The sequence below is a fragment of the Malania oleifera genome, chromosome 10 (assembly GCF_029873635.1).
Source record: "Malania oleifera isolate guangnan ecotype guangnan chromosome 10, ASM2987363v1, whole genome shotgun sequence".
Taxonomy (NCBI): domain Eukaryota; kingdom Viridiplantae; phylum Streptophyta; class Magnoliopsida; order Santalales; family Ximeniaceae; genus Malania; species Malania oleifera.
In genome coordinates, this window is record NC_080426.1 from 55,866,159 (window position 1) to 55,879,286 (window position 13,128).

At 38.2% G+C, this 13,128-nt stretch overlaps 1 protein-coding gene across 9 annotated transcripts in view; it reads left to right on the forward strand.

Annotated features, from left to right (window-relative positions):
• Positions 1-13,128, forward strand: part of LOC131166198 (cyclic nucleotide-gated ion channel 1-like) — a 57,893-nt gene that overhangs the window by 12,148 nt on the left and 32,617 nt on the right. For all 9 annotated transcript variants that reach the window (XM_058124538.1, XM_058124536.1, XM_058124542.1 and 6 more), the window contains one exon: positions 7,073-7,190. In XM_058124538.1, coding sequence (XP_057980521.1) covers positions 7,174-7,190 — 17 coding nt within the window. In that variant the 5' untranslated portion in view covers positions 7,073-7,173. The remainder of the gene's footprint in view (positions 1-7,072; positions 7,191-13,128) is intronic.

Here is a 13,128-nt window from a genome sequence, read left to right on the forward strand (position 1 = left end):
TCTAGTTGAGAGAGCTCAGTGTCTCAGGCTGATTGCAGGGCTAACGAAGAACTTCTGGGTCGAGGCAGTTAGTATGATTTGTTTCTTAGTAAATTGATCGCCAAGGGCATCACTAAAGGGGAAAGTGGCTGAGGAGGTATGGACAGGTAATGCGGTAGACTACTCCAGCTTGAGGGTATTTGGATGTCTAGCCTATGTAATATCTAGTGAGGAGAGATCGAAACTTGACGTAAAGTCTAAACGTTGCATTTTTCTGGAGTATCAGAAAGGTGTGAAGGGGTTCAAGTTATGGGATCCGATGACAAACAAGGTGGTGATTAGTAGAGATGTAGTTTTCGATGAGAAATTTATGGTGAAGCGTACTCAAGAAGTTGGTGAATAGAAACAGAAGTCAGAAAACTGGAGCAGAGATGAGCATGTTGTGCAGGTGGAGTTAGAAACTTAGGGCAATGATCTTGGTCCCCCAGTTGTAGGGAGTTCTAGCTCGAGAAATCAGCAAGTTGACAGCGTTCCTATATGGAGATCTAGGCGCACTATCAAACCACCGCCTAGGTATGGATTTGATGATCTGGTATCTTATGCTTTCATTACTAGCTGCAAAAATCCAACTACTTTTCAAGGGGTAGTACACAGCCAGGAGAAAAGTAGGTGGATGAGTGCTATGATTGAGGAAATGGAGTCATTACATAAGAATCAAACTTGAGATTTGGTGGAGCTTCCAGATAGGAAGAAAGTGATAGGCTGCAAATGGGTATATAGGAAGAATGAAGCAATTTCAGAAAAGAAAGGAGATAAATTCAAGGCACAGTTAGTAGCAAAAGGGTACTCACAGAAGAAAGGAGTAGATTATGATGAAATCTTCTCACCCGTGGTCCGACACACTTCCATTAGGGTAGTGTTGGGATTAGTAGCTCATTATGACTTACATTTGGAACAAATGGACGTGAAGACAAAATTTCTCCATGGTGACTTAGAGGAGCATATCTACATGGTACAGTAAGAGGGATTCAGTCAACTCGGGCAAGAGCATTTAGTTTGCAAATTGAAGAAGTCTCTTTTTGGGCTGATTAGTCTCTAAGGCAATGGTACAAATGGTTTGATTCATATATGATCCGGATAGCTACAAGAGGTGTGAGTATGATTGCTGCGTATATGTGAAAGATCTTGATGATGGCTCTCTTATTTTCTTATTGCTATATGTTGATGACATGCTAATTGCTGCAAAGGACATAACTGAGGTAAATTAGTTAAAGATTCTGTTACATAAAGAGTTCGACATGAAGGATCTTGATGCAGTCAAAAAGATACTTGGGATGGAGATTCGCTGGGACAAAATTGCAGGGAGGTTGTGGTTATCTCAGGGTGGTTATGTGAAGAAGGTGTCGGAAAGGTTTAGCATGTCTGATGCAAAATCGGTATGTACACCTTTAGCGAATCACTTTAAATTGTCTATTGTTGAATGCCCATGGACAGATGATGATATTCAGGACATGTCAAAGGTCCCCTATGCTAGTGCTATGGGGAGTTTAATGTATGTCATGGTATGTACAAGACCTGACTTAGCACATGCAGTAAGTGTGGTGAGTAAGTTTCTTTCTAATCCAGGTAGACAACATTGGGAAGCCGTCAAGTAGATTTTCAGATACTTACGGGATACTTCTAATTATGGCATCATGTTCGGCAAGTAACAGAATAGTCCATCAATTGTGGGGTTTGATAATGCTAATTATGCAGGGGATATGGATAACAAAAGGTCTACAACGGGTTATGTATTCATCCTTGTGGGAGAACCTATTTGTAGGAGGTCCATGGTACCATCCCTGGTGACATTATCTACAATTGAGTCTGAATACATGGCAGTCGCCGAAGCTGCACAAGAATCGTTATGGCTTACTGGTTTAGTCAAGGAGCTGGGTATTCAGTAAGGTGGAGTTGTACTGCGTTGTGACAGTCAGAGTGCCATCTATTGCTTGGACTTGCTTCATGTCTCCAGTTGCTAAAAGGGAGACAGTCCCAACCTAATGTCCCAAGGTCAAGGTGGAGCATCGGGCTATGTTTTCGATATCTCCTAAGGGGCGTATACTCTCCAAAGTGGAGATTGTTGTGATATGTGGCTCATATACTGAATGAGATGCATATAAAAGGAGAGAACATAGTGAAAAATCTAAGTGCTGAGGAGCAGCAAGGAAATCGTCGACGACTCTGACCGTCGACGATTTGGCACCAATTTCAGACAATTTCCATTTTGTTTGAAACCGTCGATAGTTTGGCTCGGGAACCCAACGCAGATTTTTGAATTTTGAAAGAGGGACGTTAAGTTGGTTAGGGTTTGGAGAGAAAGTCTATGGGAACTTTCTATATACATTGTTCTTGATGTATTTGTGATGTTGAAAACATTGTAAGTGTCTTTGACACCAGATAGTAAGAAATCTTTGCTGATTGCTCCCGTAGATGTAGGCATTGCCGAACCACGCAATTCCTTGTGTTGTTTCTATTGCTTTCATACATACTGCGTGGTTGTGTTCTGTAATTGTACTTTTATTGATTGTTGCATTTGATTGATTCAATATTCCGCTGTGCAAATACAATTTATACAACAATACTTTGTTACATTTGTTGACGACTACTTTAGGATGACATGGTTGTATTTTATGGAAGAATAGTTCAAGTTATTGAATACCTTTTTGTGCCTTTTGTTCTTAAATAAGGACTCATTTTGATATGCTAGTTAGGATACATTGTAGTGATAATGCTAAGGAGTACTTTCACTACTTATATGACTAATTGGTATAATCCATCAATCATCTTGAGCCCACATTCCACAAGAAAATGGAGTTAGGGAGCGAATAAATAGACACATTCTTAAAGTCACTGATACCTTATTGCATCAAATGAATGTCCCCAAAGTCTTTTGGAGTTGTGCCATTCTTACAACTTTCTATCTTATCAAAAACGCCATCCCATATCCTTGATGGTAAAATTCCATATTTAGTTATCTTTCCAAAGGATCCTTTTTTCTCACTTTCTCCTTGTATATTTGGTTGTGTCCTTTGTCCATTAGTTAATTCTGGGAATGACAAATTGGATTCTCGTACGATAAAATGTATTTTTTTTTGGGCTATTCCCATACTCAAAAGGGATATCGATGGTATAGCCCTACTTTGCATTAATTATTTATCTATGCTGATGTCACTATACTATTTTGATTCCTCGAGTTCTGTTGACGTTGATGAATTCATTCCTTTACCTAGCCTTCTAGACCCTAGCCTTCTAGACCCTAGCCTATTATCTTTGCCCAATCATCTTATATCTTCATCCATTTTTGAGTCCTCATTGCTTGAAGCATCCCAATTTTCAAGTGTACACACACCGTTTAAGGAAGGAGAGCCTCCTCCAACTTCTAATTTTATGCCTCTAGTTCTCTTACCAGATGATCCTATTTCTTGAGATATTGGTCTTCTTATTGTTGTTCAAAAAGGTAAACACATTGGTTCCCAACATCCACTCTCAAATTTTGTTTGTTATGATTTCTTGTTTCCTTCATACTATTGTTTTCTTAGTACTTTGTCTTTTGTTGCTCTTCCAAAATCTACTTTTGAAGCTTAATCTCATTTTGAAGAGATGCATGCCTTACAGGATAATGACACTTGGGAGCTAGTAGCTCTTCCTCCTCATAAGTCTGTGTTGGTTGTTACTGGGCATATACTATGAACGTCAATCCAAATGGTTCCATGGTACATTTTTAGGTCCATTTTGTTCCTAAGGGGTGCACTCAAGTGTATGGTTTGAATTATTCTACCACTTTCTCCTCGATTGCCAAACTTGCCTTTGTTCATTTGTTTATCTCCTTAGGCACCACATGCCATTGGCTTTTATATTAGTTAGATATGAAGAATGTCTTCTTATAAGGTGATCTTCAAGAGGAGGTCTATATAGAGCAACCATCTGAGTTTATTGCTCAGGAGGAGTCAAATTTAGTATGTCATCTTAAAAGATCCTTGTATGGTCTCAAAAAGCCTCCTAGAGCATTGTTTGGTTGATTCAAGGCCCTAGTACTTGAGTTTTTTCTTGAGCGTGCGCAATAGATCACTTTATATTTTATCATTATGCTTCTAGTAGGATTCCGCTCATTGTAAATGTGGATGGTATCGTGATTACTAGTGATGATGATTGAGGCATCCAAGGTCTTAAGCATTTACTACAGCTAAGATTTATATCAAAGATTTGGGACCATGGAATAACTTCTTGGGTATAGAAGTATCCATATTTTGTGTGGAAGTAATTGAACCATTTTGTCAAAGAGGAAGTATGTTATTTATTTTTTATATGAGACTAGGTCCACTAGGATGTTGGGATATGAACCTATTGATACACACATGGATACTAACGAAGTTGGTGCCATATATGGGTGATTAGTTGCCTGACCTTGGCTTATATCCGAGACTTGTAGGAAAGTTGAATTATGTCACAGTTGTTAAGCTGAAATGGAAATAGAGAAAATTTGGAAATAGAGAAAATGGAAACGCCTTGAAGAGGATGAGCTGCAGCGAAGGAGAATGATAATATCGCGTGCCAAATTCATTCCATCAAAAACACAATTATCACGTGCTAAAATAATCCATTAAATACCACGTGCTTATTATCCCATTAGAATGTCCTTTCCTTCTATATTTATCCTATGTATTTATAAATAAGAACATTTGTGTTGTGTGTTGAGTTGAGTGTGTGTCTCCTCCTTTTGTTTTCTCTCAGGTTATAGTATATTCGGTGTGCTCCGTGGACGTAGGTTAGATTAGACCGAATCACATAAATCTGGTGTTCTTATTTTGTGTGTTTATTTTGCTTGTGTGTGTGATTATTGTTCCTAGATCCCTAACAACAGTTACTTTTGCAACAAATGTTGTGAGCTCGTTTCTTGATTCTCAAAGAACAAGTCACCAAGATATAATAATTTGCATCTTGAGATATTTTAAAGGTGTATATGAAAGGTCTCTTATATCAAGATTGGTGTCACACTTATACTCGGGGGTATATACATGCAGAGTGGGTTGTGTTGCCTTCAAAGATCCATAACCAAGTACTGTATTTTTGTTTATGGTAACTTTGTTTCCTGGAAGAGTAAGAAACAAACTGTGGTGACCTGGGCAAGTGTTGAGTTAGAGTATAGGGCCATGCATGACTTACACTTTATGTGAACTTGTTTGGAAGAACCCGGTTTGCTGCATTCTCATTCTATGGAGTTGATGTGTGATAATTGAGCTGCTATTCATATTGCCTCCAACCAAGTCTTCCATGAGCTGACAAAATACATTGAAGTTATACCTTGTTCAAGAGAAGCTTGTATAGAAGCTTGTTACAAGCATTTATGTGAAATTTGAACTCCAATTTGCTAATTTATTCACTAAAACCTTGGGGGTCGCTCGAGTTAAATTCATTTGTAACAAGCTAGGAGCATATAATATCTATGCTCCATCTTGAGGGGAAGTGTGGTAGATTATTTTGTCATTTAGCATTATTAATGTGTTATTGTTATGTTTGTAAGTGTGAGTTAGTACAGGTATTATTGTCATTGTTATGCACTTGATATCTATTAAATATAGAGGAAGAGGCCTATTTTTGTGATAAGATCTTCTAATTTATCAAATACTTCAAAAATTAAAGGGACCATCTAGGCTAGGTAGATGAATTTGAATGGACTTAATAGATTATTCAAAAGGCACGTGAAATGTAATCCAAGGCATGTTAGGCATGGTGATAATGCCCTCAAATGTTAGACAATTAGGCTTGCTTCGAAGGATATAGCTTCCTCTCTTCCTCGCAAGGGGAAGTGGTTGAAAGATACAAGTAAGGTGGAAATTGGAATAAATTTCACTCATGAATAGTCCCACATCTTTTGAAAGTGAGGAGGGAGGCTTATGTTGACGAAAACAGTAAGATCTAAGGGATTAAGTTTTTGGATCAAGTTTGTGTTCATCCATGTATGTCGAGCTCACATGCAATGACTTTTACAAGCCCTGAAAAGTTGTATCAAAGCTGATGATTCATGAATTGTTGAGTGGCAACATAAGAAGAGATGTTAAAGCTAATTCTTGTGACATGCTAATAGTTGAAGGACTAAGATTGATTAGGCTAATAAGGATCCTCTGGACTAGTTAGATGAATCCAAATAAGATTAGGACATGGATGTTGGATCAGTCATGTGAAAATGCAATCCGAGACAAGTAAGGCCTATTGTTAAGGCCCACTAGAGAAATTGTTGGAGAATTAGGATTGCTCCTAATAGGGAGATAGCTTCCACTTGAAGGGGTGATTCAAACTCAAATGTGATGAGGAGATTGTTGGAAATTCCATTTGTAAGTTGTCTTACATCATATAAGAGTGGAGAGGAGGAGAGGCAAATATATACGGGTGAGCCCAACACGTAAAGGAGTAAGCTTTGGGGTACTCCTTGGTCAAGTTGCTGCTCATCCATGTATATCAAGGAGCTTGAGAACAAGAATTCTCCTATGCCCAACAAGTGGTACCAGAACTCATGGTTCATGATTGGGCAAGTGGTGATATAAATAGTGGTGTAAGTGCTAATTCTCATTACTAACAGTTGGAGGACTGAATGTATGATTGAGACGTGTAAGGATCATCCAGCTCACGTTAAGACATGGGAGCTTTTAGATTAAGTTGGTGCTCATCTATGTATATAAAGCTTGTTCATGAACGCTCTTCCATGACCCAGCCAATTTTCCTTATGAGAAGTAGAAAATGCAGTTGGTGTGATCGGATGAATTGGATTTGGACTGAACTATGTTTTACATGGATAAACCATTCATACTGAAATATATTTGTTTTTTCTAATTAAAGAGTAGCTGTTTATTGCGTCTACACTGTTGAATCAACCTTGTTGATGATAGCTAATCAAAATCAATAAAGGAAACATGTGCTTTATATAATTAGGCTGTATGTATCTAATATAGGGCTGTATGTTTCATGTGTATATTCCCCCTTTTTTTTCTTGGGTTTCTTTATGGGGGGTGGATTATTTAATCCAAATTTAAAGCTAAAGATCAGAATTTTGCAGGGCCTTGATTTTTAGCAGGCGAAAAACAAAGTGCATCCAATTTAAAGGTCTGACTCCACTTATTGGGCAGTTGGACAGTGCACAGAAAATAAGCAGGATTTATGGATAAATCTGTAAGGTTAGTTTCTCTGAGGTCTACAATCTTACATTGCTGCTAGTGTTGCTTTATTTTACTGATATTATCCTACATTTAACTCAGTTTGATCTATTAATCTGTCTTCTATTCTCCTGTATATGCATAAGGGTTTTTTTCCTCATAAAAAGATGAAATGGTTCAGTAACTTCTTAAACAGGTAGGCTATTGTTGGGTAGTGTCTAGCCCATGTAGTGGGACCTGCATCCCCTTGCAACATATACTTTTTTTTTTTTTTGAAAAAATAGAGAGAAAATATAAGAAGTCAAAATGGTTAGTGCGATTGCATGGAAACTTGCCACATGTAATATTCGTAGTTTGTTTGAGTGGATATTTTCTTGGGTGAGAGAATCAAAGGATCATATTTGTCTTGCATTTTTTTAGGGTGTATTGATTGCACAAGGAGTAAATCAATTTCTTGGGCTTGGTATGTTTTTTTGTGTCACCCCAAAACTACTGATAGTCAATGTTGTTGGCAGGCATTAGATATTAGTGCTTAACTTCTCACGAAGGGTTGTTGCACAATGGACTTATATAATTATTAACTCAATCTGAGTTTGAAGGATACTTTGTAATATAAATGAGGTCATTTTATGTAATATAAATAATGTCCTAAAATGACTCATGTAGTTTCTAGGTATTAAAATTGCAAATATAAATGTAATATTAGAACCCTTAAATTCTGTTTGCTTATGGAACAGTTTGAAATCTGCTTAATTATTTGTGTCCTTAGTAGCACAACTATGAAAACTTCTGCCATGTATTACGATGGAACATTAATGAGAAACTTCCACCTAAATATTCTGTTTTCTAGATTTCCTTTGTTGATTTATTTTCAATGGAAAATGCTATCTTGGTTTATCCATTTGAATTATGTGGCAGCTGGCGTAGAATTAAAAATATGGACTAATGATGGTCTATTTTTTTTATTTTATTGTAAGATAAAAGAAAGAAAGTTCCACTTCATGTAAAATGGATCAGATTGAGGCAATCGTAATTTTTGGCATTATCTATTATTTTGAATAATTATAAGAAATTTATATCTGGATGAGGGGACAAGTTCAAGCCTATGCTATCTGCCTTGAGTAGTCTTCATTGAAGAAGGAAAAGTAAATGAAGGTAAAATATTGCTGTGTTAGGACCGGAGGAGCCTATAGGTGGGCTTGATACACATGGGTGACACCAACTTGACCCAAAAGTTTAAACCTATACGGTCTTGGGCCCAACCTTGTATATAAGCACCTATCATCCACTCAAATTTTCCAATCTGGGACAAGCTCACAAGTGAAATTCTCAAAAATCTCCCCCCTCACTTGTGACTTGTGAGTTCCAACCGCTCCCCCTTGAACGGAAACCATCTCCCTTATGGGAGTAAGCCCAATTCCCCAACAGTTGCTCAAGTGGGTCTTACCATTGGCGCCTTACGTGCCTCAGATTGCATTTCACATGCCTCCAAACCGATCCTACCTCCCACGTCTTGACCTTATTTGAATCCATCCTAGGCTTGGATGATCCTTATTGGTCTCGGTCACACACTTGGTCCTCCAACTGTTAGTACATTAGGAGAATTAGCTTCACGTCTCTCGACTTTTATGATGTCGCTGACCTAGAGTTACAAACCGTCGGCTCTGATACCGCTTGTTAGGACCGGAAGAGCCTATGGGTGGGCTTGATACACATGGGTGAACACTAACTTGATCCAAAAGTTTAAGCCTATTGGATCTTGGGCCCAACCATGTATATAAGCACCCATCATCCACTCAAATTTTTCAATGTGGGACAAGCTCACGAGTGGAATTCTCAACATAGTGGTTCTATAGTTTTTTTTTTTAAATTGCAATTGAATTTTATTTTCTAGTTGATCATCTGAATTCCTTGGGCATTTTTCAACAGGATCATGGGCATTGTCTTGTGGACACTGCCTTATTTACTACTAAAAAGTAAATTCCTTGGGCGTTTTCTGTGCATTGTTTGCATTGTTTACTACTAAAGAGGTTGAGCTCAAAATGGCGATGGTAGTAATACAATTTACAATTTTGATATATTCTTTTCTTTTTGGAAAAAAAGGGCATAACATGCAAAAGAATTTGCAAGAATTGGTAACATTCATGACAATATTGAAAATATTCATATTAAAGTAACAGGATTTTTGAAATCTTAGCCGTGAAATAGCCTATGAAATTCTTTCCTTAGTTTACTTGATAATCTTAGCCATTTAAGAAAGTAACAGGATTTTTGAATGTTTATTATAAGTATTGGGAAGCAGCCACGACATGAGATTTTCTATTATCTTGGAAAATTTAGGCAAAGATATTGCCAACCATGGCACACATGAAAAGTATAGCACCGAGAATTTAAAAGAAACACCTTTCGTTGAAGTTTTTCAATATTTATCATAATTATAGGCAGTGTTTATTCAATTTGTATCCATATATGTATCATCATCTTGTATTCGTATATGATGTCATGAATTTCTACTTCTGTATAAGTGTAAGTAAATTTTATGTTATTTTGAAGTGACTCAACATGACTGCACGTTCAAATGAACAGCTATTTAAGAATTTCTATCTTTTAATCTCGGTAATGATCATTTATCATTCACAGAACCTATAATCAGAAATACATACCGTCTATTTGTACTTAAACAGAGAGAGATCATGCCAATTGAGGCATTCTGCTTAGGTGATTTGACCAAGTGTGAAGAAATTCAGAATGTGAAATAACATAAAGGAAGAGAAGAAGAGAGGAAGAGAAATGTATATCTTATATATCTCGGTATGAATATTACAATGCACTATAAGGGTATTTATACACAGATTTACACACAAATTACTTAAATCAAATCCAAATCACTACAAATCAGCCCATGTCTGGTGAGTATTCCTTTTGTGTTATTTTGACCAATTCAAAGCATGATTTCTTGCATTTATTTGCTTCCAGTGAATTTGCCTTTGTCCGGGCAATTTCCTTAACACTCCCCCTCAAGTTGGAGTAGATATTTAATGACACCCAATTTGTCAAGTAAGAGGTAGAATTATTTTGGTCCCAGTGCTTTGGTAAATAGATCTGTGGGCCGCTGACTTGTGGGTATGTGGACAGTTTGAATAACTTGAGTTTGGACTTTCTCTTGAATGATATTACAATCAATTTCTATATGCTTTGTTCGCTCATGAAATGCTGGGTTTGATGCAATATGAATAGCTGCTTTGTTGTCACAATGTAGCTTGACTGGTTGTGGATGTGCTATCTGGAGATCCGTCAGAAGTTGCTTTAATCAAGTGACTTCACAACAGGTTGATGCCATAGATCAGTACTCTACTTTAGTAGGTTCTTTCTTTCTGAAAACCCACTTACAACCAATCAGCTTCCTGTCCTTGGGCTTCTGAACCAACACACAAGTGTTATTCTTATGAAGAGACTCCATCTCCTCAACCATGGCTCCAAGACAACTATCTGGTTCAGAACTTTGAATTGCTTCTTGAAAATCAGAAGGATCTCCACTACTAGTAATCAGAGCAAATGCAACTAAGTCCTCGAACCAATACCTGACTGGAGGCTTAACATTCCTCCTTTCTCTGCCAGTGTTTAGCCCTGTAGGCTCATGTCTATCACCTGTCTGAGAAATTTTCTGAGGAACTGTAGTCTGTCTCATTGTATCCTGTGCAACATAATCAACAACAGTAGTCTGAGTATTACACATACTTGAATTCTGAATACTATCCAACTCCACCTGAATAGGTACTCCCGCTGAATTAGACTCCACCTTCTTATTAGCATTCTCCTTCAACATGTCTTCCTCATTGAAGACCACATCCCTACTAATGACCACCTTCCGTGCCATAGGGTCCCACAACCGGTATCCCTTCACTCCTTTTTGGAAGCCAAGAAATACGCACGATTTGGACTTAGAGTCCAACTTTGATCATTCATGTTCCTGCACAGGCACATACGATGGATAGCCAAATATTCTCAACACAGAGTAATCTACTAGCTTACCTGTCCATACCTCCTTAGGAATCTTTGCATTAATAGCTGCAGAAGGAGACCTGTTTACTAGGTAGCATGCCATACTCACTGCTTCTGCCCAGAATGACTTAGGCAGATTAGCCTGAATCCTTATACATCTTGCCCTCTCTAGTAATGTTCTGTTCATCCTTTCAGTCATCCCATTCTGTTGTGGCCCATGTAGAATTGTATAGTGCCTAGTGATCCCCTCTTTCTTATAGAACTCAATTAATTGGCTGTTTTTGTACTCTAGTCCATTGTCAGATCTCAGAAACTTCACCTGTTTCATTGTTTGTTTCTCTACTTGAGTTTTCCATTCCCTGAACTTACTAAATACCTCACTCCTGTGCTTCAAAAAATACACCCAGACTTTCCTGGAAAAGTCATCAATAAATGAGACAAAATAAATAGCACCACTGTGAGACTGTACCTATACTGGACCCCATACATCCGAATGAATGTACTCGAGCACCTCCTTGCTCGTGTGCTTTCTTGTTCTGAAACTCGCGTTGCGCTGTTTACCAAACAAATAGTATTTATAGAACTTGAGCTTACAACAAGAATTGCCTCCCAGTAAGTTCCGCCTGTGCAGCACCTACAAACCACGCTCATTCATGTGACCCAGCCTCATATGCCATAGAGTAGTATCATTTGTATTTGTATCTGAAGAGGTACTAGCTGCAGCTCCACCTGTCATTGTGCTACCCACCTGAGTATAGAAATTGTTCTTCAAATGACCCTTCATTACTACCAGTGAACCTCTAGCCACTTTCAGCACACCATCCCTAGTTGAAAAAGAGAAACCATTACTGTCCAAAGAGCCCAAGAAAATCATATTCTTTTTCAGATCTGGAACATTCCTCACATCCCTGATGGTTCTAACCACACCATCAAACATCCTGATTCTGACCATTCCAATACCAAGAATACCATAGGACGCATCATTACCCATCAACACTGTCCCTCTAGAGATTGGTTCATAGGAGTCAAACCATTCCTTGTATGGACACATATGATATGAGCACGTCGAATCCAAAGTCCAGGTATCAGCTAAGTAACTGGAACTTGTAGTAATAACCCAAAGATCCCAATCAAAAATTGATGAACTGCTCTCCACTACAGTAGCCTGCTCAGTCTTCGTCCTGTTCTTTTCCTCTAAATCTCTTTTCCTCCTTAGACGGTCCTTCTTCATATGCCCTTCTTTCCCACAATAAAAACAATCACTCCTTCAGTTCCCATTCTTACCCCTGGACTAGGATCGAGATTTCCCTCGATTCCAATTACCCCTGCTTGAACTCCTGCCTCGTTGTTGGCTAGACTCACCCTTAGCCACCAACTCTTCTCCATGTCCTGGATAATCTGGTTTGTGAAAATTCTCACTCTCCAAAATGGCAATAGTCACCTCATCAACTGTAAGAGTCTCCTTACCTAGCAGTAGTGTGGTTTCAAAGTATCAAGTGAACTGGGAAGCGAATACAACAGAATCAATGCTTTATCTTCCTCCTCAATTTTTACCTCAATACTCAGCAACTACGTGATTATCTTATTGAAATAATTGAGCTGGTCTTTGACTTCCGTGCCCGTGCCCTCAGTCATCCTCAACTGATACAACTGTTTCTTCAAATACAGCCTATTAACTAAGGTCTTGGACATATAAATATTCTCCAATTTTTTCCAAAGCTCAACTTTTGATGTTTCATTCAGCACACTGTATTTAATTTCTGGAGCTAAACTTAAGCGAATGGTACTTACCGCTTTCATTTCCAGCTCCTCCCACTGATCATCTGACATGGTCTCTAACTTTTTGTCTTTCCCATACAGTGCCTTAATCAGTCCCTGTTGGACCTACACATCCTTCACAGTGCTCTGCCACAAAATGAAATTATTTTTTCCATTAGAGGGCTCCACCTTTAACTTG